At 44.1% G+C, this 24,374-nt stretch overlaps 1 protein-coding gene across 4 annotated transcripts in view; it reads right to left on the bottom strand.

Annotated features, from left to right (window-relative positions):
* Positions 1 to 24,374, bottom strand: part of ST8SIA5 (ST8 alpha-N-acetyl-neuraminide alpha-2,8-sialyltransferase 5) — a 78,761-nt gene that overhangs the window by 52,550 nt on the left and 1,837 nt on the right. The window contains exon 1 of one of the 4 annotated variants that reach the window (XM_055233393.2): positions 201 to 4,631. The exons of the other annotated variants lie outside the window; for them this stretch is intronic. Coding sequence (XP_055089368.1) covers positions 201 to 244 — 44 coding nt within the window. The 5' untranslated portion in view covers positions 245 to 4,631. Of the gene's footprint in view, positions 1 to 200; positions 4,632 to 24,374 lie in introns of those variants that run through there. 4 annotated transcript variants of the gene reach the window in all.

Here is a 24,374-nt window from a genome sequence, read left to right as displayed (position 1 = left end):
CTCCCTCTGGCCCCAGCAGGAGAGCCCAGGCCCCTGTGGAGGGCGAGGACCCCAAGGATCAGCAGCCATAGTGGCTGCAGCCACTGATCTGAAAGCCCTTCCTGACCCAAGTCTTGACCAAGAATAAAGCCAAATCCACTTCTTCTCCTTAAGACAACTCAGTCTCAAGCCAGCAGCCACCCCAGAACAGACGCCCTTACCTTCCTGATGGATCCCATCCTGGCCAGGGGAGCGCCCTGCTCATCCTATGACCGTCATCTCTAAAGTCAAGGATGGCACCATAACATGTACACTTTCGCTCAAGAAGCTCTCCTTAGAGAGCTCATCTATGCTCTTCTTGGACCTTTTAGAGCATCACGTACCCTGGGTAAAACAGCCAATAAAAGTACAACCGCACATTAATCATTTATATTTCCACAAAGTGCTTCAGTTCTACCAGGGAGCAAATTCAAACCTGGGCATGAGGGGGCCAGACAGAATGGGCGAAGCGAAGGCAACAAGAACAGGGGAGGGTGTCTGTGCTGCCTGAGTTGTGGGAAGACAGGCCTCAGGTGCCACTTTGCTCATTTGTCCAAGAGGGGCAGAAGGTCTAGGCTTTTATTTTTCATTTCCCAGTTCTTAAAGGTTGCCAATGAATCCAAACTTGAAACACTGTGCAGACCAAATACGACACGCTGTAGTCTGCAGACCACCCGTTGGCAGCCCCTGAGTTGCGGCATCTTGCTCCATCCTGACCCCAGTCCTGTGAGGGAGGGAGGCAGAGTGCACCGTCAGCCATCACAGCTGAGGAAACAGGCATAGAGTGGGAAGTTAGCTCAAAACACCTGGAGGCAAAGATAGGCCTGGAACCCAGGAGTCCTGACTCCCAGTTCAGGCCTCTCAGCACCCAAGGTCTGGATCCTGTCCCGGGAGTCAGTTGCACACAGCACACATTGGGGTCTTCCCATATTGGAGTTCTGGGTCAGTGACCTCAGCCTTCTGGCCTCATGCACAACACACCTGTTCACCTTTACTGCCATCCTCACACTGGCCCAGGTGAGCGCATTCCAGGGCCCTGCCTGTCACCACTCCCTCCCTCTTGACAGGCATACAATAGGAATGAGAATGACTGTACTCCCTATCATTACAGGGATAACCTTGAGTAGGCTCTATTCGTAAAAAAACAATAAAAGAAGAAAATCATTCACAAACGTTGCCATTTAACTTTTGTGGGAAGATAATCTATTAAATTATTCATTTGTATTTTCCCTCCTCCATTCCAGAAAGGTAGCTCAGTTTTTTTATCTTCAACCCAGGGCCAGCTGGGTTGTGGGGGTGAAAGGCTTCAATGCTCAAGAAATTGTGCTGTGAAGAAACTGTGTGATAGAGTCCTGGGGGAGGTGGGGAGCCAGTGCCTCTGGGTCTGGGGAGGGCTGCGGTGGAAGTGGTGAGACCATGGCCCAAACCGGGAAGCCCATGCTAGCAGCTTGAGATCGCTCTCTCCACATCCCCATAAGGGATAGCAGGACCTCAGAAAGGGGCAGCTCGGGAGGCTGGATCCAGGGCTCCAGAAGCCTCCAGAAAGCAGTGAGCAGATCAGCGAGGCCAGCACAGCCCAGGGGGTCCACGGCACTGTTCCGTTCCACACAAGACCCCCAGGGTCTTCACACAACCCTAGGAAGGGGAAGAACCCAAAGGCGCCTCAACACTGGTGGATTCAATTTCCCACAAACTGGTGGGTAAGGTTTAGTCACGTTTTTAATGAAAAGAAAGTTTAAAAATGAGCCATTTCTTTCACACCAAGCCAAGCTTGTGAAATAAAATGTGTAATTGCTTTTCTATTGTTAATCAGCAAATCACTTGCATTGGACCTCACAGTGTATCGAGGGTACTTTTCCTTTTCCCATTCATTCTATTTTTATCTTGTTATATATGCATAATATTTATTTTATGATATTATTCTATATTGGTCCAACAGCCATCCCAGGCCACATACTGAGGCTCAACAGCGAGCAAGCCACCGAAGCCTTGCCCCAGCAACTCTTAATTTCTACCAGAGGGAGACAGATATGACGACAATAAACTAACAGGTGACAAAATGCGTCATATGCTAAAGGGCGAAAGGTGTTGTGGAAGAAATAAAGGGAGGAAAGGGGGATAAGGGGCTTGGGGTGGGGGAGGAATGTTATTCCACACAGGCAGTCAGGGAGGCCTCTCTGGGAAGGGGACACATGAGCAGAACAGGAAGTGGGTGATGAGGGGCCAGCCCAGGTGGATGAGCTAGGTGAGGCCTGTCCCCTGCAGAGGCAGAGGCGAGGGGAGGATGAGCTTTCACTGGGGCCGAGTGAGCCAGGGGCAGGGTGGCCAGTGATGGGGCATCAGTTCATGGAAGAAAGGAACACTGCCTTTCTGGGGTCCCTCAAAGCCATGTGAGAGGAAGGTGAGCCCAATTTCATCTCTGGAGGAGCCAAGAACTCAGCTAGGAGTCTCTGTGGGCTGGGCCCAGAATGTAGGCCTCGCCCCTTCCCTAGGGGGCTCTGACCACCCTTCCCCCACCTACCTCCCAAAGCCCTCCACCATCCCCAGGTCCAAGTAAGGAGATAGGCTCCTCAGAGAAGGTGCCAGGACCTTCCCACCCAGATCAAAGCGGAGATGCTGCTGGTTGCGCAGCGTTCTCAGCAGGATGAACGGGTGCAATGACCAGGTTCTGCGTTCTCTTGCCTGTCCATGCTCCTGACTCACTCTGTGACTTACGTTACTTTCCTGGAAGCTCCAGAGGATAACAGTTCCCTCATCGGAAAAAGGAAGGGGTTTCATTCACCAGGGTCCACCTGGGGGGCCTTTCATTGGAGGCAAAAGAAAAGATGCTGCAAGGCAGGGGTATCTGGAGGGAGGAGAGGAACGGAGAGACCCCCAACCCCTAGGCCGTTCCCCACCTCCCGCTACCCCTGCTCTCCACCCCGGCAGTACACCTGGGGTTGCCTCTCTAATCTTTTGGGCAGAAATCTCACTCTTCCTTTTCCAGGCTCCACTCAAAGTGTAAATCTTGTCCAGTGGTTCCCAAATTGACTTTGTGGAACACTGGGGCACCCTTTGAGCCTCTGCAGAGGAGAGGAGGGAAAATGGTGGAGGTAGGGTTGAGGACAAGGGAACTAGGTAGGCAGGATTGGAGCCCCCATCCTGTTTCAAGCAGAGCTTCCTTCCTTCTAAGGTGAGCATGGGCTCCTACACAGCCCTTGGCCAGAGGGGTCTCTCTGCCCTCTGACTCCAGCAGCAATGAACAAGAGTTTGCACCATCCACTTGGCACTTAGTATATAAGATAGTTGTAAACTCTTCATGTGTGTTTGAGCCTTCCCTGACCTACCCCAAGAGAGCACCCTGTTTCATCCATCTTGGTAAGTGTGATGGTTAATTTTAAGTGTCAACTTGATTAGATTGAAGGATGCAAAATATTGTTCCTGAGTGTGTCTGTGAGGGTGTTGCCAAAGGAGATTAACATTTCAGTCAGCGGACTGGGAGAGGCAGACCCACCCTTAATGTGGGTAGGCACCATCTAATCAACTGCCAATGTGGCTAGAATAAAGCAGGCTTACTGAGTCTCCTGGCCTTCATCTTTCTCTGTGCTGGATGCTTCCTGCCCTGGAAAATCGGACTCCAAGTTCTTTAACTTTTGGACTCCTAGACTTAACACCAGTGGTTTGCCACGAGCTCTCAGGCCTTTGGCCACAGACTGAGGACTGCTCTGTTGGCTTCCCTACTTTTGAGGTTTGGGGACTTGGACTGGCTTCCTTGCTCCTCAGCTTGTAGACGGCCTATTGTGGGACTTCGCTTTGTGATCATGTGAGTCAATACTCCTTAATAAACTGCCCTTTATATATACATCTATCCTATTAGTTCTGTGCCTCTAGAGAACCCTGACTAATACAGTAACCAATGTCTATAGCAGCATCAATAGAAATATACCAGGAGTCACATATATAATTTTAAATTTTCTGATAGCCACATTATAAAAAAGTAAAAATTCATGTAATAAAATTGCTTAGAACTAAATACACAGACTTATAAATAAGTGCATGCAAAATTGGTGAAATGAGAATTGATGGATTTTATCAATGTGAATTTCCTGGTTCTGATATTGTACTATATTGCTTGGGGTGTTTTAGTTTTTGAGACAGGGTCTTGCCCTGTTGCCCAGGCTGGAATGTAGCAGTGCTGTCATAGCTGACTGCAGCATCAACTTCCTGGGTCCAAGCAATCCTCCCACCTCAGCCTCCTGAGTAGCCAGGACTACAGGCATGCACCACCACACCTGGATAATTTTTTTTTTTTTGTAGAGACAGTGTATCACTCTGTTGCCCAGGCTAGTCTCAAACTCCTGGGGTCAAGTGATCCTCCCACTTTGCCCTCCCAAAGTGCTAGGATTACAGACATGAGCCACCATGTCTGGACATGATATTGTACTATATTGTTTTGAAAGATGTTATCTTTGGAGGAAATTAGGGGAAGTGGATACAGGTTCTCTCTGTGTTGTTACAGCTGCGTATGAATCTACAATTCTCAGAAAGATTATTTGAAAGTAAAAAGAAACAGGTAAAATCCATTTCAATAATATATTTATTCTAACCTAATATATTCAAATATTATCATTTCAACAGGCAAACAATATTAAAAAATTAAGGAGATATGTCACATCCCTTTTCTGTATTATGTCTTCGAAATCCAACATGTATTGTATATGTACAGACAGCATGTCTCAACTCAGACGCCACACTTCCAGTGCTCAGTAGTCACATGGGGCTAGTGGCTAGTGGACAGTGCAGGGCTAGTGCACAAAGGGCACTCAATGGATGCTTTCTGCATGAATGATGAATGAACCAATTAACCAACCTGAACTAAGAGGGGCCTGAGATTGGACCTGCAGAATAGCACCTCACCAGCAGAAGGGCACCGGATGGGGGTAGGGGCACATAGGTGTGGCTCTGCAGGCACTGCTGGGTGGAAAGAGAACCCCCCAAAATGAACTTGGGTTAGAAGGAGGACAACAACCCAGCCTAACATGGAAGAAAGAGAAAAGCACTTGGGAATTCTTCCTTCCTTTAAGCCTTCTTTTGGGGGTTGTGGGGTGTGGTTTATTTCCAAGAAATGGCAATGGTGGTCTTGGGAAGTATTGATCCTTTGATCTGCTGAGGAAGAATGGGGAGTTGGCAGGCTGGAGGAGTGAGGGGAGGGAGGTTTGGCCTTCCTTTGTCCAGAGACTCAGCAAATGCAGCACAAAATCAGATGGGATCTCAGGCTGGAGTGAGCGTGGATGCATTTTATTCTCCCAGGACACCCTGCCCCCTGACCCAGTGTGGCATTAAACCCCCAGAACCCCTACAGTGTGGCATCCCATAGACATATCCTGGCTTACCTGCCTTATTTCCATTCCCTCCACCCACCCAGTCCAGGGGCTCTGCAGGACCTGTGGGCCCCCTGGAAGGAGCTAGCAAAGCCCAGCCTGAGCCGTTCTCCTGAAGGACCAGTCCCTTGTGCCCCATGTCACCAGAGCTGGAAGAGAGGAAGCCACCTTGCCCATCCACTCACACTGCATGAGGCTAAACAGAGACCAGACAGGCCATCAGTCAGCTTCACAGAGCAATGGTGTCTAAAAAGAAACTCAAATCTTTGATAGCTTCCATCACCCGCTCCTCCTGCCTCAACACCTCAGCCTATCCCCCAGATACCCCCAAATCCAGTCTCTGAGACCCACCAATTCTTCAAAGCCTCTGTCAGGTCCCACCAGGCTATTCCCACCCCCCCATTGCTGTCTCCTCTGAAACCTACAAGATTTATAGTCTATGCCACAAAACGGCGAGTTTATTTATATACTGTCTTACATAATTTTTCATGTTTGTCTCTTTAAGTGTTCTGTAAGTTTCTTAAGGACATGAATCATACCAAATAATTCTTTAGTAGCATCCCCTCTCCCCCAGTGCAAAGCTGAGGGGGCGTTTAATGAATGTTTCTTGATTGTTAGGATAAAGTTTCAGGATTCCCTTTGTATGAATCCATCCATTCAACAATTAGTGTCAGGCACTGTGCTAGGACCTGAGAACTTAGAGATGAATAAAGCATCTCTTACAAGGGTCTTACCAGTTGTGTGACTTTACACATGTTACTTCCCCTCTCTGCATGAATATGAAATGAGGAAGACTATGTATTTAATAGGACTATGGAGAGGATTAAATGAAATAATCCTCATTTAGGATTAGCTTCTTAGGTTAGAACCTGCCTCATGATCCCTTACTGAATGTTAATAATTAATTTCTTTTTTTTTTTGAGACAGAGCTTCACTCTGTCGCCCAGGCTGGAGTGCAGTGATGCAATCTTGGCTCACTGCAACCTCCGCCTCCCAGGTTCAAGCGATTCTCCTGCCTCAGCCTCCTGAGGAGCTGGAATTACAGGCATGCATCACCACGCCCGACTAATTTTTGTATTTTTAGTAGAGATGGGATTTCACCACGTTGGCCAGGCTGGTCTCAAACTCCTGCCCTCAGGTAATCTGCCCACCTCGGCCTCTCAAAATGCTGGGATTACAGGCATGAGACAACACTCCTGGCCAATAGTTAATATTATTACCTGATGAATCCTTCACAGGTGGGGAGGAGGGGTGTCCCTAGGATAATAGGTAGGGTTAAGAGCTAAATTAGAGAATTATTAGATAAGAAGTGAATGACCTGGATACATCAAAAAAGAGAAATTAAATTCTCTAAGAGGTAAATCCCTGGAAAATAGAAATGTCAAAAAAAAAAAAAAAAAAAAAAAAAGGTGGGTGGGGCAAGGAAGAAGAGGCAGAATCCGGGAGTAAGAGGGTATCACTGTGCTCCTGAGAGATATCTGAGGAAGGTGCAGGAAACTCACATCCAACACCTGGTGCAGGGCTGGGCACATGGCCGGTCAGAGCCAGGATTAGAGGAAGGACAGCAAGGCACCCAGCACACATTTAAAGAGGTCCTCATTCTCAGGCTCATGTAACTACAAAGTTAATGCCTGAGAGGAGAGGCCATCTTAAATTTTGTTCCCTGGATCACTTGCTGGCCTCACCTCATCTCCGTTTTGCAGCAAGTGCTCAAGAGAAACTTGCTCTGACCAGCAAAACTGTAAAGTCACTCTGCTGACCCACCGCACACCCAGGCTGCAGTCAGAGCAGCATCCCTTCTTTCTAGGGCACCCTCCCCCTCGAGAACCACACTCTGGATAGATCCTCCAGTCCCTATGGTCCCAATCTCCTGGGGCTGTGTCTGTTTCTCGGGGCAGTCGAACAGAAGGCTTTGTCCCCTGGGTCGGGGGAGAGTTGGCTCAGTGATGAGGGCCTTCGAATATACACATGTAGGCAGCACAAAGTCAGGCTGTACTTTTCCCTGACCCAGTTTCGCATCCTTAAGTCTCAGGCCTGCACCAGCCACATGCAGGCAGCCCAGATTTTTGCCCTGAAGGTGCAGGAGAGAGGAAGGCTGGAGGGAAGACAAAGCATAGGAGGGTCCTCTGTACTTGAGGCAGGACAAAACTCCTGGCCTCAGTTCCTGTCCACTGCACAATCACATAGAAAAGCAATGGGACAGTGCTGAGCAGGATGTGTTAAGTAGAGACACCATGGTGCTGTGAATTCAGAGGAGAGAAAGAACACCGTGGGCTGAGACCAGAAAGAGAAGCAGGATTTGGACTGAAAGACAGCTGGGAGGTGACAGCCAGTGGGGAGGCAGAGTGGGTGAAGGTCCAGAGTTAGGACAGATGTGATGTGCGTAAAAGACCCTTCACTGGCGGGTGTGGTGGCTCATGCCTGTAATCCCAGCAGTTTGGGAGGCTGAGGCGGGTGGATCACCTGAGGTCAGGAGTTCAAGACCAGCCTGGCCAACATAGCGAAACCCCAACTCTACTAAAAATACAAAAATTAGCTGGGTGTGGTGGCATGCGCCTGTAATCCCAGCTACTCAGGAAGCTAAGGCAGGAGAATTGCTTGAACCCGGGAGGCAGAGGTTGCAGTGAGCTGAGATGGCACCACTGCACTCCAGTATGGGTAACAGAGCGAGACTCCATCTCAAAAAAAATAGATCCTTGGCTGACAGGGGAGAAACATTCAACTTCCAGAGTGGGCTTCAGCACAGACTGACAATTAGGGGTGTGATTTTTGTTTGGGGAACAGAGACATTCAAAGACTTCCATTTCCAACAAAATGGCCGACTGAGAAGCCCTCTGGCGCAGGTGCTGTGACATACCCCACCACAACACCTTCGGGAATGAAGGACTTCTCCCCACCTGTTGGGGGTGCCATGAGCCAACAGCCCTCAGCTCTCATTCCTCTTTGAGAATTGCCACATGTGAGCAGAGCCACCTTACTCAAGGTTATGTCCTCTTCCAGGGCATATATCTCTTCCAGATATAAAGGTCAGGCCCCCTCACCCCAACTCTGGGCAACTCTGAAGAGACAGCCCAGCTCCAGGACTGCCTATGGGCTCCACTGAGGCTTTCTCTGGAACTGTATTGCAGCTCAGTTTCTCTCTGTGACCAGTCATATTTCCTTCTCTCTTTCTCAGATATTGATCCCAAGAGCACTTCTCAATAAACATCCTACACTCTAAGATCTGGCTCAGAGTCTACTTTCCAGGGAATCCAATCTGCAACATCCTCCCACTAAAAAACACTAAAATAACAATTAAAATGCTTTTTAAATGCCTTATTAAATTGATGAATAGTCTGGCAAGAAAAGAAGTAGTAGATGCATTCATCAGCCAATCTCGGTGATTCATGCTTCCCTTGTAACGGCCAAAGGGCCCTCCCAAGGAGGGTCACACTAGGAACCTCCTCCTAAAGCCAAGAAAACACACATAATGCAAAAGAAAAGAAGGGAGAAAAGGCAAGGTATGTGAAACACACAAAATATGATGGCAGAAATAAATCCTTAGTCATCACTAATCACAATAAATGTAAATATACTAAACTTTCTAAGTAGAAGACAGAGATTGTCAGACTAGGTATTAAAAACTGTAAGTATGTGCTAGTTACAATAGACATAGAATGAAAGACATGCAAGTTTAAAAAAAGAATATCATAAATATCATGTTCTCTCACCACAATACCTTTGAGTTAAAAAAATAAAAAAGATAAGGAAAAACTTGAAGTCTCTGGACATTTTAAAGCACTTCTAACTTCATGAGTGAGTAAATTATGATAGAAATTAGAAAATAATTGGAATTCAAGATATTGAAAATACCTCTGGTATTTACTAGCTGTTATGACCTTGAACAAATTACTTAACCTCACCGTGGCTCAGTTTCCTCATCTATAAAATAGCCATGGTAACAGTATCTATTACTTGTGTTATATGGATTCAGTATGTTAACACATAAAGCACATGGACTAGTATCTGGCACATAGTAAATGCAATGCCGTTCTGAGTTCTTGTTATGATCATCATCCCCAAATTGAAGGGATTTAATTAAATAAATATTTAGAGGAAATTTTATAACTTCAAAAGTTTACATTAGAAAATAGAAAGACTGATAACTGAAGAGATAAGCACCCAACTTAGGAAGTTAGAAAAATGACAGAATAAAATCGAACCATACAAATTAGTAAAATAGAAAGCAAATATCCAAGAGAAAATCAACAATGCCAAAATCTGATCATTTTACAGAGACAATGTAAAAAAACAGAAAAAGAAACAAGTAAATAATGTTAAGAATAAAAAAGGGGCAAAACGATGGATATGACAGAGATGAAATACAGCATATTATAAATTTTGCCAATAAACGTGATTTTTTTTAATTTCTAGAAAAATATAATTTACCAAAATTGACTGAAGAAATAGAAAACTTAAATACTCTTACAATTACTAAAGAAATGGATCAGTAACTTGATTAGTAAGTCTTAATTAGTAAGACTTAATGGATTAGTAAAGTTTTCCCATATGGAAAACATTAGGTGCAGATGCTTGTAGAGGTGAGGTCTACCAAACATTTAAAGAATAGATGAATCTCAAAAACGTGCATAAGTCATAACAGAGATAAAGTATTAACATTCTCAACTCATTTGCAAGACTGATTTTAAAACCAGGCAAAGTTAGCATGATAAGAGAAATTACAGCCAATAGCATTCAAGAAAAGGAACAGATCATCCTGAATAAAAATAATAGTGAACAAAATCTCACATCACATAAAACAAATAACATATAATAAACAAGCTGGGTTTACCCCTAAAATTATAAGTTGAACATCTATTAATGTAATTTACTAAATCAGAAGATTAAAGGGGAAAAACTACACACCATTCAATAGATGTAGAAAAAGTACTTATAAAATTAATATCTAAATGAAATTTTTGACTGGATGCAGTGGCTCACACCTGTAATCCCAGCACTTTGGGAGGCTAAGGAGGATGGATCACCTGAGGTCAGGAATTCCAGACCAGCCTGAGCAACATCGTGAAACCCCTTCTCTACTAAAAATACAAAAATTAGCTGGGCATGGTGGCTCATGCCTGTAATCCCAGCTTCTCGGGAGGCTGAGGCATGAGAATCACTTGAAACCAAGAGGTGGAGGTTGCAGTGAGCCGAGATCAAGCCACTGCACTCCAGCCTGGGTGCCAGAGCAAGGCTCCATGTCAAAAATAAATAAATAAATAAATAAATAAATAAATAAATAAATAAAATTTTCAAAATAAGAAAAAACAAAACTTTTAACACATTCTACAAATGTGTGGAACTTTACCTATTAGAAAATATCTTTAAAAAATAAGCAAACATATTCAATGATGACACTTTTTTAACATTCCCTTTACAATTAGGATTAATCATACCGTATACAAAAATTAACTCAAAATGGGTCAAAGATCTCAATGTCAGAGCTAAAACTGTATAACACTTAGAAAAAAGTTTAAGTGTAAATCTTTGTGATGTTGGATTAGGCAATGGTTCCCTAGATATGACACCTAAAGCACAAGCAATCAACAAGAAAAAAAAAATCGAAGAATTGGACTTCATAAACATGTAAAACTGTTGTGCTTCAAAGGACCACCAAAAAAGTGAAAAGACATATTTTGCAAATCATGTACCTGATAAGCAACTTATAATTGAAATATATAAATAACTCTTACAATTCAATAAGAAAAAGTAAAATAATCCACTTTAAAAATAGGCAAAGGGACCTCTGTGGGCAGGGCATAGCTGAACAAAAGGCAGCAGAAACTTCTGCAGACTTAAACGTCCCTGTCTGACAGCTCTGAAGAGAGCAGTGGTTCTCCCAGCATGGTCTTTGATCTCTGAGAACAGACAGACTGCCTCCTCAAGTGGGGTCCCTGACTCCCTTGTAGCCTAACTGGGAGACACCTCCCAGTAGGGACCGACAGACACCTCATACAGGCGGGTGCCCCTCTGGGATGAAACTTTCAGAGAAAGGATCAGGTAGCAATATTTGCTGTTCTGCAATATTTGCTGTTCTGCAGCCTCTGCTGGTGATACCTAGGCAAACAGGGTCTGGAGTGGACCTCCAGGAAACTCCAATAGACCTGCAGGTGAGGGACCTGTTAGAAGGAAAACTAACAAACTGAAAGGAATAGCATCAACATCAACATAAAAGACATCAACCCCATCTGTAGGTCACCAACAAAACAAAGGTAGATAAAACCACAAAGATGGGGAGAAGCCAGAGCAGAAAAGCTGAAAATTCTAAAAACCAGAGTGCCTCTTCCCCTCCAAAGGATCACAGCTCCTCACCAGCAATGGAACAAAGCTGGACAGAGAATGACTTTGATGAGTTGACAGAAGTAGGCTTCAGAAGGTAGGTAATAACAAAATTCTCCGAGCTAAAGGAGCATGTTCTAACCCATCGCAAGAAAGTTGAAAACCTTGAAAAAATGTTAGAGGAATGGCTAAACTAGAATAAACAGTGTAGAGAAGACCTTAAATGACCTGACGGAGCTGAAAACCATGGTACAAGAACTTCATGACACATGCACAAGCTTCAATAGGCGATTCGATCAAGTGGAAGAAAAGGTATCAGTGATTGAAGATCAAATTAATGAAATAAAGCAAGAAGACAAGTTTAGAGAAAAAAGAGTAAAAAGAAGTGAACAAAGCCTCCAAGAAATATGGGACTATGTGAAAAGACCAAATCTACATTTGATTGGTGTACCTGAAAGTGAGGGGGAGAATGGAACCAAGTTGGAAAACAGTCTTCAGGATATTATCCAGGAGAACTTCCCCAATCTAGCAAGGCAGGCCAAACTTCAAATTCAGGAAATACAGAGAACACCAAAAAGATACTCCTTGAGAAGAGCAACCCCAAGACACATAATTGTCAGATTCACCAAGGTTGAAATGAAGGAAAAAATGTTAAGGGCAGCCAGAGAGAAAGGTTGGGTTACCCACAAAGGGAAGCCCATCAAACTAACTGTGGATCTCTCAGCAGAAACCCTACAAGCCAGAAGAGAGTGGGGGCCAATATTCAACATTCTTAAAGAAAAGAATTTTCAACCCAGAATTTCATATCCAGCCAAACTAAGTTTCATAAGTGAAGGAGAAATAAAATCCTTTACAGACAAGCAAATGCTGAGAGATTTTGTCACCAGCAGGCCTGCCTTACAAGAGCTCCTGAAGGAAGCACTGAACATGGAAAGAAACAACTGGTACCAGCCACTGCAAAAACATGCCAAATTGTAAACACCATCGATGCTATGAGAAAACTGCATCAATTAACGGGCAAAATAACCAGCTAACATCATAATGACAGGATCAAATTCACACATAACAATATTAACCTTAAGTGTAAATGGACTAAATGCTCCAATTAAAAGACATACACTGGCAAATTGGATAAAGAGTCAAGACCCATCAGTGTGCTGTATTCAGGAGACCCATCTCATGTGCAGAGACATACGTAGGCGCAAAATAAAGGGATGGAGGAAGATCTACCAAGCAAATGGAAAGAAAAAAAAAGCAGGGGTTGCAATCCTAGTCTCTGATAAAATAGACTTTAAACCAACAAAGATCAAAAGAGACAAAAAGGCCATTTCATAATGGTAAAGGGATCAATTCAATGAGAGGAGCTATCCTAAATATATATGCACCCTATACAAGAGCACCCAGATTCATAAAGCAAGTCCTTAAATACCTATGAAGAGACTTAGACTCCCACACAATAATAATGGGAGACTTTAACACCCCACTGTCAATATTAGACAGATCAACAAGACAGAAGGTTAACAAGGATATCCAGGACTTGAACTCAGCTCCGCACCAAGAAGACCTAACAGACATCTACAGAACTCTCCACCCTAAATCAACAGAATGTACATTCTTCTCAGCACCACATCACACTTATTCTAAAATTGACCACATAGTTGGAAGTAAAGCACTCCTCAGCAAATGTAAAAGAACAGAAATCACAACAAACTGTCTCTCAGACCACAGTGCAATCAAATTAGAACTCAGGATTAAGAAACTCACTCAAAACTGCACAACTACATGGAAACTGAACAACCTGCTCCTGAATGACTACTGGGTAAATAACGATATGAAGGCAGAAATAAAGATGTTCTTTGAAACCAATGAGAACAAAGACACAACATACCAGAATCTCTGGGACACATTTAAAGCAGTGTGTAGAGGGAAATTTATAGCACTAAATGCCCACAAGAGAAAGCAGGAAAGATCTAAAATTGACACCCTAACATCATAATTCAAAGAACTAGAGAAGCAAGAGCAAACACATTCAAAAGCTAGCAGAAGGCTAGAAATAACTAAGATCAGAGCAGAACTGAAGGAAATAGAGACACAAAAAACCCTTCAAAAAATCAACAAATCCAGGAGCTGGTTTTTTGAAAAGATCAACACAATTGATAGACCACTAGCAAAACTAATAAAGAAAAAAAGAGAGAAGAATCAAATAGATGCAATAAAAAATGATAAAGGGGATATCACCACTGATCCCACAGAAATACAAACTATCATCAGAGAATACTATAAACACCTCTACTCAAATAAACTAGAAAACCTAGAAGAAATTAATAAATTCCTGGACACATACACCCTCCCAAAACTAAACCAGGAAGAAGTTGAATCTCTGAATAGACCAATAACAGGCTCTGATATTGAGGCAATAATTAATAGCCTACCAACCAAAAAAAAGTCCAGGACCAAATGGATTCACAGCCGAATTCTACAAGAGGTACAAAGAGGAGCTGGTACCATGCCTTCTGAAACTATTCCAATCATAGAAAAAGAGGGAATCATCCTTAACTCATTTTATGAGGCCAGCATCATCCTGATACCAAAGCATGGCAGAGACACAACAAAAAAAAAGAGAATTTTAGACCAATATCCCTGATAAACATCAATTCAAAAATCCTCAGTAAAATACTGGCAAACTGAATCCAGCAGCACATCAAAAAGCTTATCCACCACGATCAAGTGGGCTTCATCCCTGGGATGCAAGGCTGGTTCAACATATGTGAATCAATAAACGTAATCCATCACATAAACAGAACCAATGACAAAAACCACATGATTATCTCAATGGATGCAGAAAAGGCCTTTGACAAAATTCAACAGCACTTCATGCTAAAAACTCTCAACAAACTACGTATTGATGGAATGTATCTCAAAATAATAAGAGCTATTTATGACAAACCCACAGCCAATATCATATTGAAAGGGCAAAAACTGGAAGCACTCCCTTTGAAAACTCACACAAGACAAGGATGCCCTCCCGCACCACTCCTATTCAACATAGTGTTGGAAGTTCTGGCCAGGGCAATCAGGCAAGAGAAAGAAATAAAGGGTATTCAATTAGGAAAAGAGGAAATCAAATTGTCCCAGCTTGTAGATGACATGATTGTATATTTAGAAAACCCCATCATCTCAGCCCAAAATCTCCTCAAGCTGATAAGCAACTTCAGCAAAGTCTCAGGATACAAAATCAATCTGCAAAAATCACAAGCATTCCTATACACAAATAACAGACAGACAGAGAGCCAAATCATGAGTGAACTCCCATCCACAATTGCTACAAAGAGAATAAAATACCTAGGAATCCAACTTACAAGGGATGTGAAGGACCTCTTCAAGAAGAACTACAAACTACTGCTCAACGAAATAAAAGAGGACATAAACAAATAGAAGAACATTCCATGCTCATGGATAGGAAGAAACAATATCATGAAAATGGCCATACTGCCCAAGGTAATTTATAGATTCAATGCCATCCCCATCAAGCTACCAATGACTTTCTTCACAGAATTGGAAAAAACTACTTTAAAGTTTATATGGAACCAAAAAAGAGCCCACATTGCCAAGACAATCCTAAGCAAAAAAAACAAAGCTGGAGGCATTACTCTACTTGACTTCAAACTATACTACAAGGCTACAGCAACCAAAACATCGTGGTACTGGTACCAAAACAGAGAGATAGACCAATGGAACAGAACAGAGGCAGGCCTCAGAAATAACACCACACATCTATAACCAGCCGATCTTTGACAAACCTGACAAAAACAAGATATGGGGAAAGCATTCCTTATTTAATAAATGGTGCTGGGAAAACTGGCTAGCCATATGTAGAAAGCTGAAACTGGATCCCTTCCTTACACCTATACAAAAATTAATTCAAGATGGATTAAAGACTTAAATGTTAGACCTAAAACCATAAAACCCCTAGAAGAAAACCTAGGCAATACCATTCAGGACATAGGCATGGGCAAGGACTTCATGACTAAAACACCAAAAGCAATGGCAACAAAAGCCAAAATGGACAAATGATATCTAATTAAACTAAAGAGCTTCTGCACGGCAAAATAAACTATCATCAGAGTGAACAAGCAACCTACAGAATGGGAGAAAATTTTTGCCATCTACCCATCTGACAAAGGGTTAATATCCAGAATCTACAAAGAACTTAAACAAATTTACAAGAAAAAAACAAACAACCCCATCTAAAAGAGGGCAAAGGATATGAACAGACACTTCTTAAAAGAAGACATTTACGCAGCCAACAGAAACACGAAAAAATGTTCATCATCACTGGTCATCAGAGAAATCCAGATAAAAACCACAATGAGATACTATCTCACACCAGTTAGAACGGCGATCATTAAAAAGTCAGGTAACAATAGATGCTGGAGAGGATGTGGAGAAATAGGAACACTTTTACACTGTTGGTGGGAGTGTAAATTAGTTCAACCATTATGGAAGACAGTGTGGCGATTCCTCAAGGATCTAGAACTAGAAATACCATTTGACCCAGCCATCCCATTACTGGGTATATACCCAAAGGATTATAAATCATGCTACTATAAAGACACATGCACACATATGATTACTGCGGCACTATTCACAGTAGCAAGGACTTGGAACCAACCCAAATGTCCATCAGTGATAGACTGGATTAAGAAATTGTGGCACATATATACCATGGAATACTATGCAGCCATAAAAAAGGATTAGTTCATGTCCTTTGCAGGGACATGGATGAAGCTGGAAACCATCATTCTAAGCAAACTATCGCAAGGACAGAAAACCAAACACGACATGTTCTCACTCATAGGTGGGAATTGAACAATGAGAACAGTTGGACACAGGGTGGGGAATATCACACACCGGGGCCTGTCGGTGGGTGGAGGGCTGGGGGAGGGATAGCATTAGGAGAAATACCTAATGTAAATAATGAGTTGACGGGTGCAGCAAACGAACATGGCACATGTATACATATGTAACAAACCTGCACGTTGTGCACAGGTACCCTAGAACTTAAAAGTATAATTCAAAAATAAATAAATAGATAAAAATAGGCAAAGGGGCTGGGCGCAGTGGCTGGCTGGTCGCGGTGGCTCATTCCTGTAATTCCAGCACTTTGGGAGGCCGGGAAGGGTGGATCACCTGAGATTAGGAGTTAGAGACTAGCCTGGCCAACATGGTGAAACCCTATCTCTACTAAAAATACAAAAATTAGCCAGGCATGGTGGTGCATACCTGTAATCCCAGCTACTCAGGAGGCTGAGTTGGGAGAATCACTTGAAACCGGGAGGCGGAGATTGCAGTAAGCTGAGATCACACCATTGCACTCCAGCCTGGGCAAAACTCCCTCTCAAAAAAAAAAAAAAAAAAAAAAAAAAAAAAAAAAGGCAAAGAACCTAAATAGATATTTCTCCAAAGAAGATAAGCAAATAGCTAACAAGCACATTAAAAGATGCTCCACATCATTAGTCATCAGAGAAATGCAAAATCAAAACCACAGTGAGACATCACCTCAAAACCACTGAGATGGCAATAATCCAAAAAAAAGATAATAAAAGTGTTATCAAGGATGTAGAGAAATTGGAACCCTCATACAATGCTGGAGAAAATGTAAAATGATACAGCCACCTTGGAGAACCCTGGCAGTTCATTAAACGGCAAACACAGAGTTACCATATAACCAATTCTACTCACAGGTATAAACCCAAGAGAAACGAAAATCTATGTCTACACAAAAACTTAACAGTGAAAACAACTCAAATGTCTATAAGTTGAAGAACAGAGAAACAGAATGCAGTCTATCCATACAATGAAATATTATTCTGCAATAAGAATAAATGAAGTACTGATACATGATATGACATGGATGAACCTTGAAAACATTCTGCTTAGTGAAAGATGTCAATCACATAGGACAACGTAGCATATGATTCCATTTATATGAAATGCTCAAAACAGGAAAATCTAGGGAGATAGAAAACAGGTTAGTGTGTTTGTTCATTCCTAGGACCAAGAGGGATGGGGGTCTGGGAAGTGATGGCTAAGGGGTATAGGATTTCTTTTGCAGAGTAATAATAATGTCCTAAAATTGACTGTGGTGGTAGATGTGCAACTGTATGAATATATTAAAAGCGATTTAACTGTACACTTTAAGTGGGTGAATTTTACTTCAATAAAGCTGTCAAAAAAAGAAAGAAGAAAACGGTGAGGACTAAGATGAGGATGTTCACTACGACACTTTTATTGAATATTATGTCAAAGGTCCTAGCCACTACAGTAAAACAAGAACTATATATTAAGGTATAATGGTAGTAATGAAAGAAAGAAAAAGGTCTACATAGAAATCCCCAGATAATCTTCAGATAAACGATTATCAGTATGTGCATAATCGAGGTTGCTGATTATAAAATTAATACACAAAAAACAAATTTATTTCTATATACCAGCTACAAATGGTTAGAAAATATAACTTTTTAAAAGATAATTTGTACAATAGTAAACATTTTACATAGTTTTTAAATAGTTAAACACTATGTAGCTAGACATGAATTGTTATGGACTAAATAATTGTTTGTGTCCCCCCAAAATTCCTATGTTGAAATTGAAGCCCAAGGCAATGGTATTTAGAGGTGGAGTTTTGGGGGAGGTGATTAGGTCAGAGAGTGGGGCAGTCACAAATGGGATTGGTGCCCACATAAGACGAGGCCAGAGACTTAGCTCCCTCTCTTTCATCCCCACATGAGGAAACAAGAAGTCTGCAACCTGCAGGAGGGCCCTCACCAGAACCCAACCATGCTAGCACCTTGATCTTGAACTTTCAGCCTCTTGAACAGTGAGAAACAAACATTTGTTGCTTAAGCTACCAAATCTATGGTAATTTGTTATAGCAGCCCGAACAAACTAAGATGTAAATCTAACAGAAAACATTCAAACTCTTTATGGAGAATTATAAAACTCCATTGAAAGACACGGGAAGACATTCAAGGCCCAAGGTTATCTGGTTTTCCTGAGATTAAGTTTAAAAGATGGACTGAGACCAGATTATTAAAATCTACAATGTCTTTTCTTTCTACCTTTAAATAAACATTGCCCTTTCCCTGTCCCTCTGTTAAAGTGTAAACACCTGAAGTTGTAATACTTTAGGGCTGTGAGCTTATATGAAGATTTCAGCACTAACAAACGGGATTGGGGTCAGTGGGGGACTTAAGACGGAACAATTTCCATGCTCCTCATTGTGGAAAATCTTTCTTTTAACGCTTTTTCTTCTCAGCATTGACACCTAGAAAGGGTAACCTGCACTCCCTGTCTCCACATTGTCTTTCCCCACTCACTCCCTGCCCACTGAAATAGGATTCTGTCCCCACTTCTCTCTCCCAAACTGTCTTTGCCTCTACTGCCAACCCAGCGGACACCTCAATCCTGTCTCACCCGAGCCCTCTTCCCGGCATGCCACAGCTGGTCACTCTCACTCTGATGCCCTCGTCCCTTGGTTTCCTTAACACCTGCCTCTCCTCATTCCCCTCCACCTCTCTCCAGCCTCGGCTTCCAGAGCCAGCTCTCCTCTCTCGACCCCTTATAGGTGCAGACATCCTTCAAGGCTCTCCTTTGTGCCCAGACCCATCATCATTTTCCACTCTGCTCTGTCCTTGGTGACTCATCCAATCCCATTGCTCACATCAGTGGTTTTCTAACTGAGGGTTTCAACCCAACGGATTGTAAAATTTAATGGGTTGCTCTCAGATTTTTTAATAAAAACTCTTTTTTATTGTGGCAAAATACACAATAACATAAAATTTACCATTTTAACCATTTTTTAAGTCTACAATTGAATGTCATTAAGTTCATTCACATTGCTGTGCTACCGTCACCACCATCCATCTCCAATACTTTCTCATCTTTCCAAACTGAAACTCCATACCCATTAAAAGATGACTCCCCATCCCACACCCAGGCCCCAGGAACCACCATTCTACTTTCTGTCTTTATGAATTTGACAACTCTTTAAGTCTCTCATATAATTGGAATCATAGAGTATTTGTCCTCTTGTGCCTGGCTGATTTCACTTAACACAAGGTCTCCAAGGTTCATCCACGTTGTAGCACATTTCAGAACTTCCTTTCTTTTTAAGGCCAATATTCCATTGCATTTTTTAAGGAAGTAGAATGGATTTATTTATTTAATTTTTAAATTTTATTTATTTATTTTTTGAGACAGAATCTCGCTCTGTCACCCAGGCTGGAGTGCAATGGTATAATCTTGGCTCACTGCAACCTCCACCTCCCAGTTTCAAGCGATTCTTGTGCCTCAGCCTCCTGAGTAGCTGGGATTACAGGTGTGTGCCACCACACCTGGCTAATTTTTGTATTTTTACTAGAGACAGGGTTTCACCATGTTGGTCAGGCTGGTCTCGAACTCCTGACCTCGTGATCCACCGGCCTAGGCCTCCCAAAGTGCTGGGATTACAGGCGTGAGCCACCGCACATGGCGAATGGATTTTTTAAAAGAAGTAAAATAGTAAACATTAGAGCACATTTCTCATAATAAGGCCAAGTATTGCTTCACAAAATGTTTCAGTTGAGTGTGTACATAACTGTGTTCAAGGTCCCCGGCTATAACCTATGCCATACTGTGCTTCCCAATCATAAAAGTTTGAAAAACACTGATGTCAGTGGTTGGTGACTCCAAATCTACATTACTAGTCTGGCTCTTCCCAGCGCAGTTCTGGGTAGCTCCACGCACAAGGATCCAGACCCACAGCTGTCACCCTCCCCGCTCCCTCCCCCAGACACGCCATCCACACGAGGTCCCTACTTTCTTCTCAGGAATTGGGCCCTGCCTGCCTCACTCTGCCCCCAGCAATATAGCTCTAACCCGAGTCATGCAGATTCACTCAACTCTTGCCTGCACTTGTCAATCCTTGCTCAAACTCGATTTCATCCCCCTTCCTTTCACCTCTGCCTAGGCCTGTGGATCACTCCCCTTTCTTGAAGACCCCTTCAAATGCCTCCATGTACCTTGAAACACAGTGATTTGCTCTGGCGCCTCCTCCTTGTTCTTAGAGTCCCTCGTCCATTCCTCTAGGCATGGCTCATATATCAGTTGCGTGCCTTTCTGTCTTCCCAATAGCCACGGGCTCCCTGGAGACCCTGGACTGTGCCTGCCTTGCACAGCATTGTACCCTTAGCACTTAAAGAGTAAATCTGCATGAAGTATTTGTTTGATCAATCAAAAACAGACATGGAGAAGCCAAGAGCATCAAGGGGAACGTTCACAACTTTGTTTCTTGTCTTTTTCTCCTTATTCACATAGTGCATGCTTTGTCCATTAGAGACACTGAGCCCACTAAGCCACCTGCACTGCCCCACCTTCTCCCCTCCTGACCAAGGGAGGTGCTGCAAATGGACCCCCGGAGTTCTGACTGCTCTCAGTGGGGTCCTCCCAAAAGCTCCCGTTGCAGAGCACAGGGAGAGCCCAGGGTCCAAAGAAGTAAGCACACATCGACTCACAGCCCCACTGCCATTTGCTCTGGGCTGTTGCTAAATTCTCCCTGGAAGAGCCTGCCTTTGCCGTATCCCTGAACTCTTTGTGAGGTGGCATCACACCAGCTCAGCCCAGAAGCAAAGAATGGCAGCCTTCAGGAATCCTCTGGCTCTGAAGTGGACCTGCTCCCTGCAACAAGTTCTTCTCACTTTCACTGGGCTGTGACAGTACCTCCCAGCCTCTCTACCTCTTTAACCCTTCCTGTAGGAGACCCAGCTAACGTCCTTCCTAGGGGATTTTATCCTGCCATTATCCTACTCGAGGGCCAAACACAGCTCCCAATGGCCCAATGAACCAAATGCAAATTGTTCTTCTCAATCTTCAAAACACTTTGCTGAGGCTAGTAACCCACTGTTACATCTGCCCCCTTCGTCCCTTCCTTCCACCTCACACCAGTTGTATCCATTTCTTCATTGTGTCTCTTCCAGTTACAATCCCTGAGCGCACACACATAGTCCTACCCTCAATTATTTATTCATTATCCAATATTTATTGAGAACATCTTATGTGCTGGACACCATATTTGGTGTTCACAGTGCAGCTGGGAACAAAACAGAGCAAATTGGTCGGGTGCAGTGGCTCATGCCTGTAATCCCAGCACTTTGGAAGGCCGAGGCGGGTGGATCACGAGGTCAGGAGATCAAGACCATCCTGGCTAACACGCTGAAAACCCATCTCTACTAAAAATACAAAAAATTAGCCGGGTGTGGTGGCGGGAGCCTGTAGTCCCAGCTACTCGCCAAGGCTGAGGCAGGAGAATGGCCTGAACCCGGGAGGCAGAGTTTGCAATGAGCTGAGATCGCGCCACTGCACTCCAGCCTGGGTGACACAGTGAGACTCCGTCTCAAAAAAAAAAAAGCAAATCCCCACCGCATGGAGCTTTCAGTCTAGAGCAGTTTCTCAACCTCAGCACTACTGACATTTGGTGCTGGAAAATTCTTTGTTGTTGGGGGCAAACTATGCATTATAGGTCTTTACAACATCTTTGGCCTCTTCCCTCTGCATGCAGCAGCACTCTCCTCTCCCCAGTGTGAACGCCACAGAAGTCTCCAAACACTGCCGTGGGGAATAGGGGATTGACAACCACTGGTCTAGAGCAGCAGGAGGAGCTTGTTGCAGCTTGCAGATCGCCTGGGGAGCTTGTTACAAAGGCAGGTTAGTAGATCCCACCTGAAGACAGTCAGATTCAGGGGCTCAGGAGTCTGCATTTCAATGGTCCTCCAGTTGGTTCTGATTCAGGCCCTCCCAGAGCCTCTGCTTGAAGAACACTGGTCAAGTGTTTGTAGACAGGAGACAGGCTGATGATACTCACATCAGGCCAGTTCATTACAATCATGATATATGGAGGAAAGAAGATATGTAAGCAGGTGCTAGGGGTGACACTGATGTGGCAGCCACACCCGGTTCAAGATCAGGACTAACCAATGATTAAGCCAAGTGCTGCAGTGCAGGTAGGGTCAGGTGTGGGAGAGACGGGAGGAAATTGTGACACACTTGTATCTCTGCGCCTTTGCTCCTGCCCACTTTTTGGATGTGCATGCCCCCTGCCCCCACCCTCAAATCTTACCCTTCCTTCAAGGCCCACTCAAGTTCAACTTCCTCTGGGCACAGTCTTGCCTAACTTCTCCAGCCTATTAGTGCTTCTCTTCTCAGACAGTTTAACATTCACTTTCTATTTCATTTGTGGCTATTTTGTTGCCCCAAATAGACTTCAAGTCCTCTGAGCACCAAGACCACACGTCTCCTTCTTTACAGACCCTGATCTACAGGCACGCTTCCAGGATCAGGCCTATACAAGTTTTGTTTGGTTGATTGGGTTGAGTCTCTAGAGTGAGGCCTGCAAGATAGCATCTATGCGATTTAGGGGGTCAGGGTCTCTGTGAGGGAGGAAGGGAAGCACCTTGTGTGCCTGCTGAACTCCTGGCAGCTAGCCCACCCACCCAAGACCAGGGAGGACTTACCAGAGCAAGTAGGTAGTAGTTTGGTTGGCGTTTGCCATGGGCGGTTATATTTTCCCCCTGTTGACAAGGCAGAAGGAATCCCAGCAGCCCCAGCAACTTTAGGGAGGTGCCGGGAGGGGGCAGGAACCCAGAGCTGCCCTGCTGAAGAGCAAGTGCCAAGATAGCAGCAGGCAATCGGCCTGCAGGGCTGCAGCAAGCTGTGGGGGACCCAGCTGTCCTTGTGCATAGGATCATCTCAGGGGCAGCAGTAACCAAAAGAAGAGGCAGGCCCAATCAGATCCAAGAAGCCAGGAGACTTCGAAGATGGCCTTTAAAGGCACCAGTGCCAGATAGCACTCAGGAGCTGCTACCAACCAGGGAACGCTCCCTGGGAAGGTCCAGAGCAGCAACTGGCTGTAAACAAATGTTCAGAACAAGGTGCCTCATTACTCCCCAGCTCGGGGGGAGTCACAAGGAGGGGAAACAGCCTAAGTGCTCGGCTTTTCCACTGGACAGCGACACCCAGCAGCGATCCTCACCCTCCCACCTTCGTGGGCAGCCCAGATTGGGAGCACCCATACCTGATGTATCCACGTCACCCAAAGGATGAGAAGAGGGCTGTTTCGTTATGGGGAAGTTTAGAGAAGAAGGTGGGATGCTTACTTAGCTAGAGAGACATTTATTTTCCTATCAACCTGGGGGAGGGGCGGTGAGAGTAGGGAGACACTAGCAGCAAAGAATAAAACACCCCAGCAGCTAGGAGAGAGGGCTCTTGCCAAGAGAGGCTCTGATGTGGGTGTATCCTAGAGCAGGAACCTCCCCTAATCTCCCAAACCAGGCGGAGAAACCCCAAGTGTTTCCTTAAGCCAGCAGAGCAGGCAGAAGGAAGTGGCTGGCATTTCAGTGTATCTTCTGCAAACAGAGAGGCTGAGGCTGTGCCCGAATTGATTTTCTGAGTGACACCTCCTGCTGCTCTTTCTCTTGGAGTTTAACCGTGGATTGGGGTGGAGTAGGGGGAGAGCCCAACGAGGGGTTAACTTCTGCTGCAGCTCTGACCTTTTGCACTAAGGATGAGAAAAAAAAAAAAAGCCTTCTGTTTCAGAAGGAATCAGGTTGTTGAGTTTCACAGATCCAGTGGCTGTGGGATTAT

Source organism: Symphalangus syndactylus, chromosome 1, assembly GCF_028878055.3.
Source record: "Symphalangus syndactylus isolate Jambi chromosome 1, NHGRI_mSymSyn1-v2.1_pri, whole genome shotgun sequence".
NCBI classification, from domain to species: domain Eukaryota; kingdom Metazoa; phylum Chordata; class Mammalia; order Primates; family Hylobatidae; genus Symphalangus; species Symphalangus syndactylus.
This window is presented reverse-complemented; position numbering and strand designations above follow the sequence as displayed.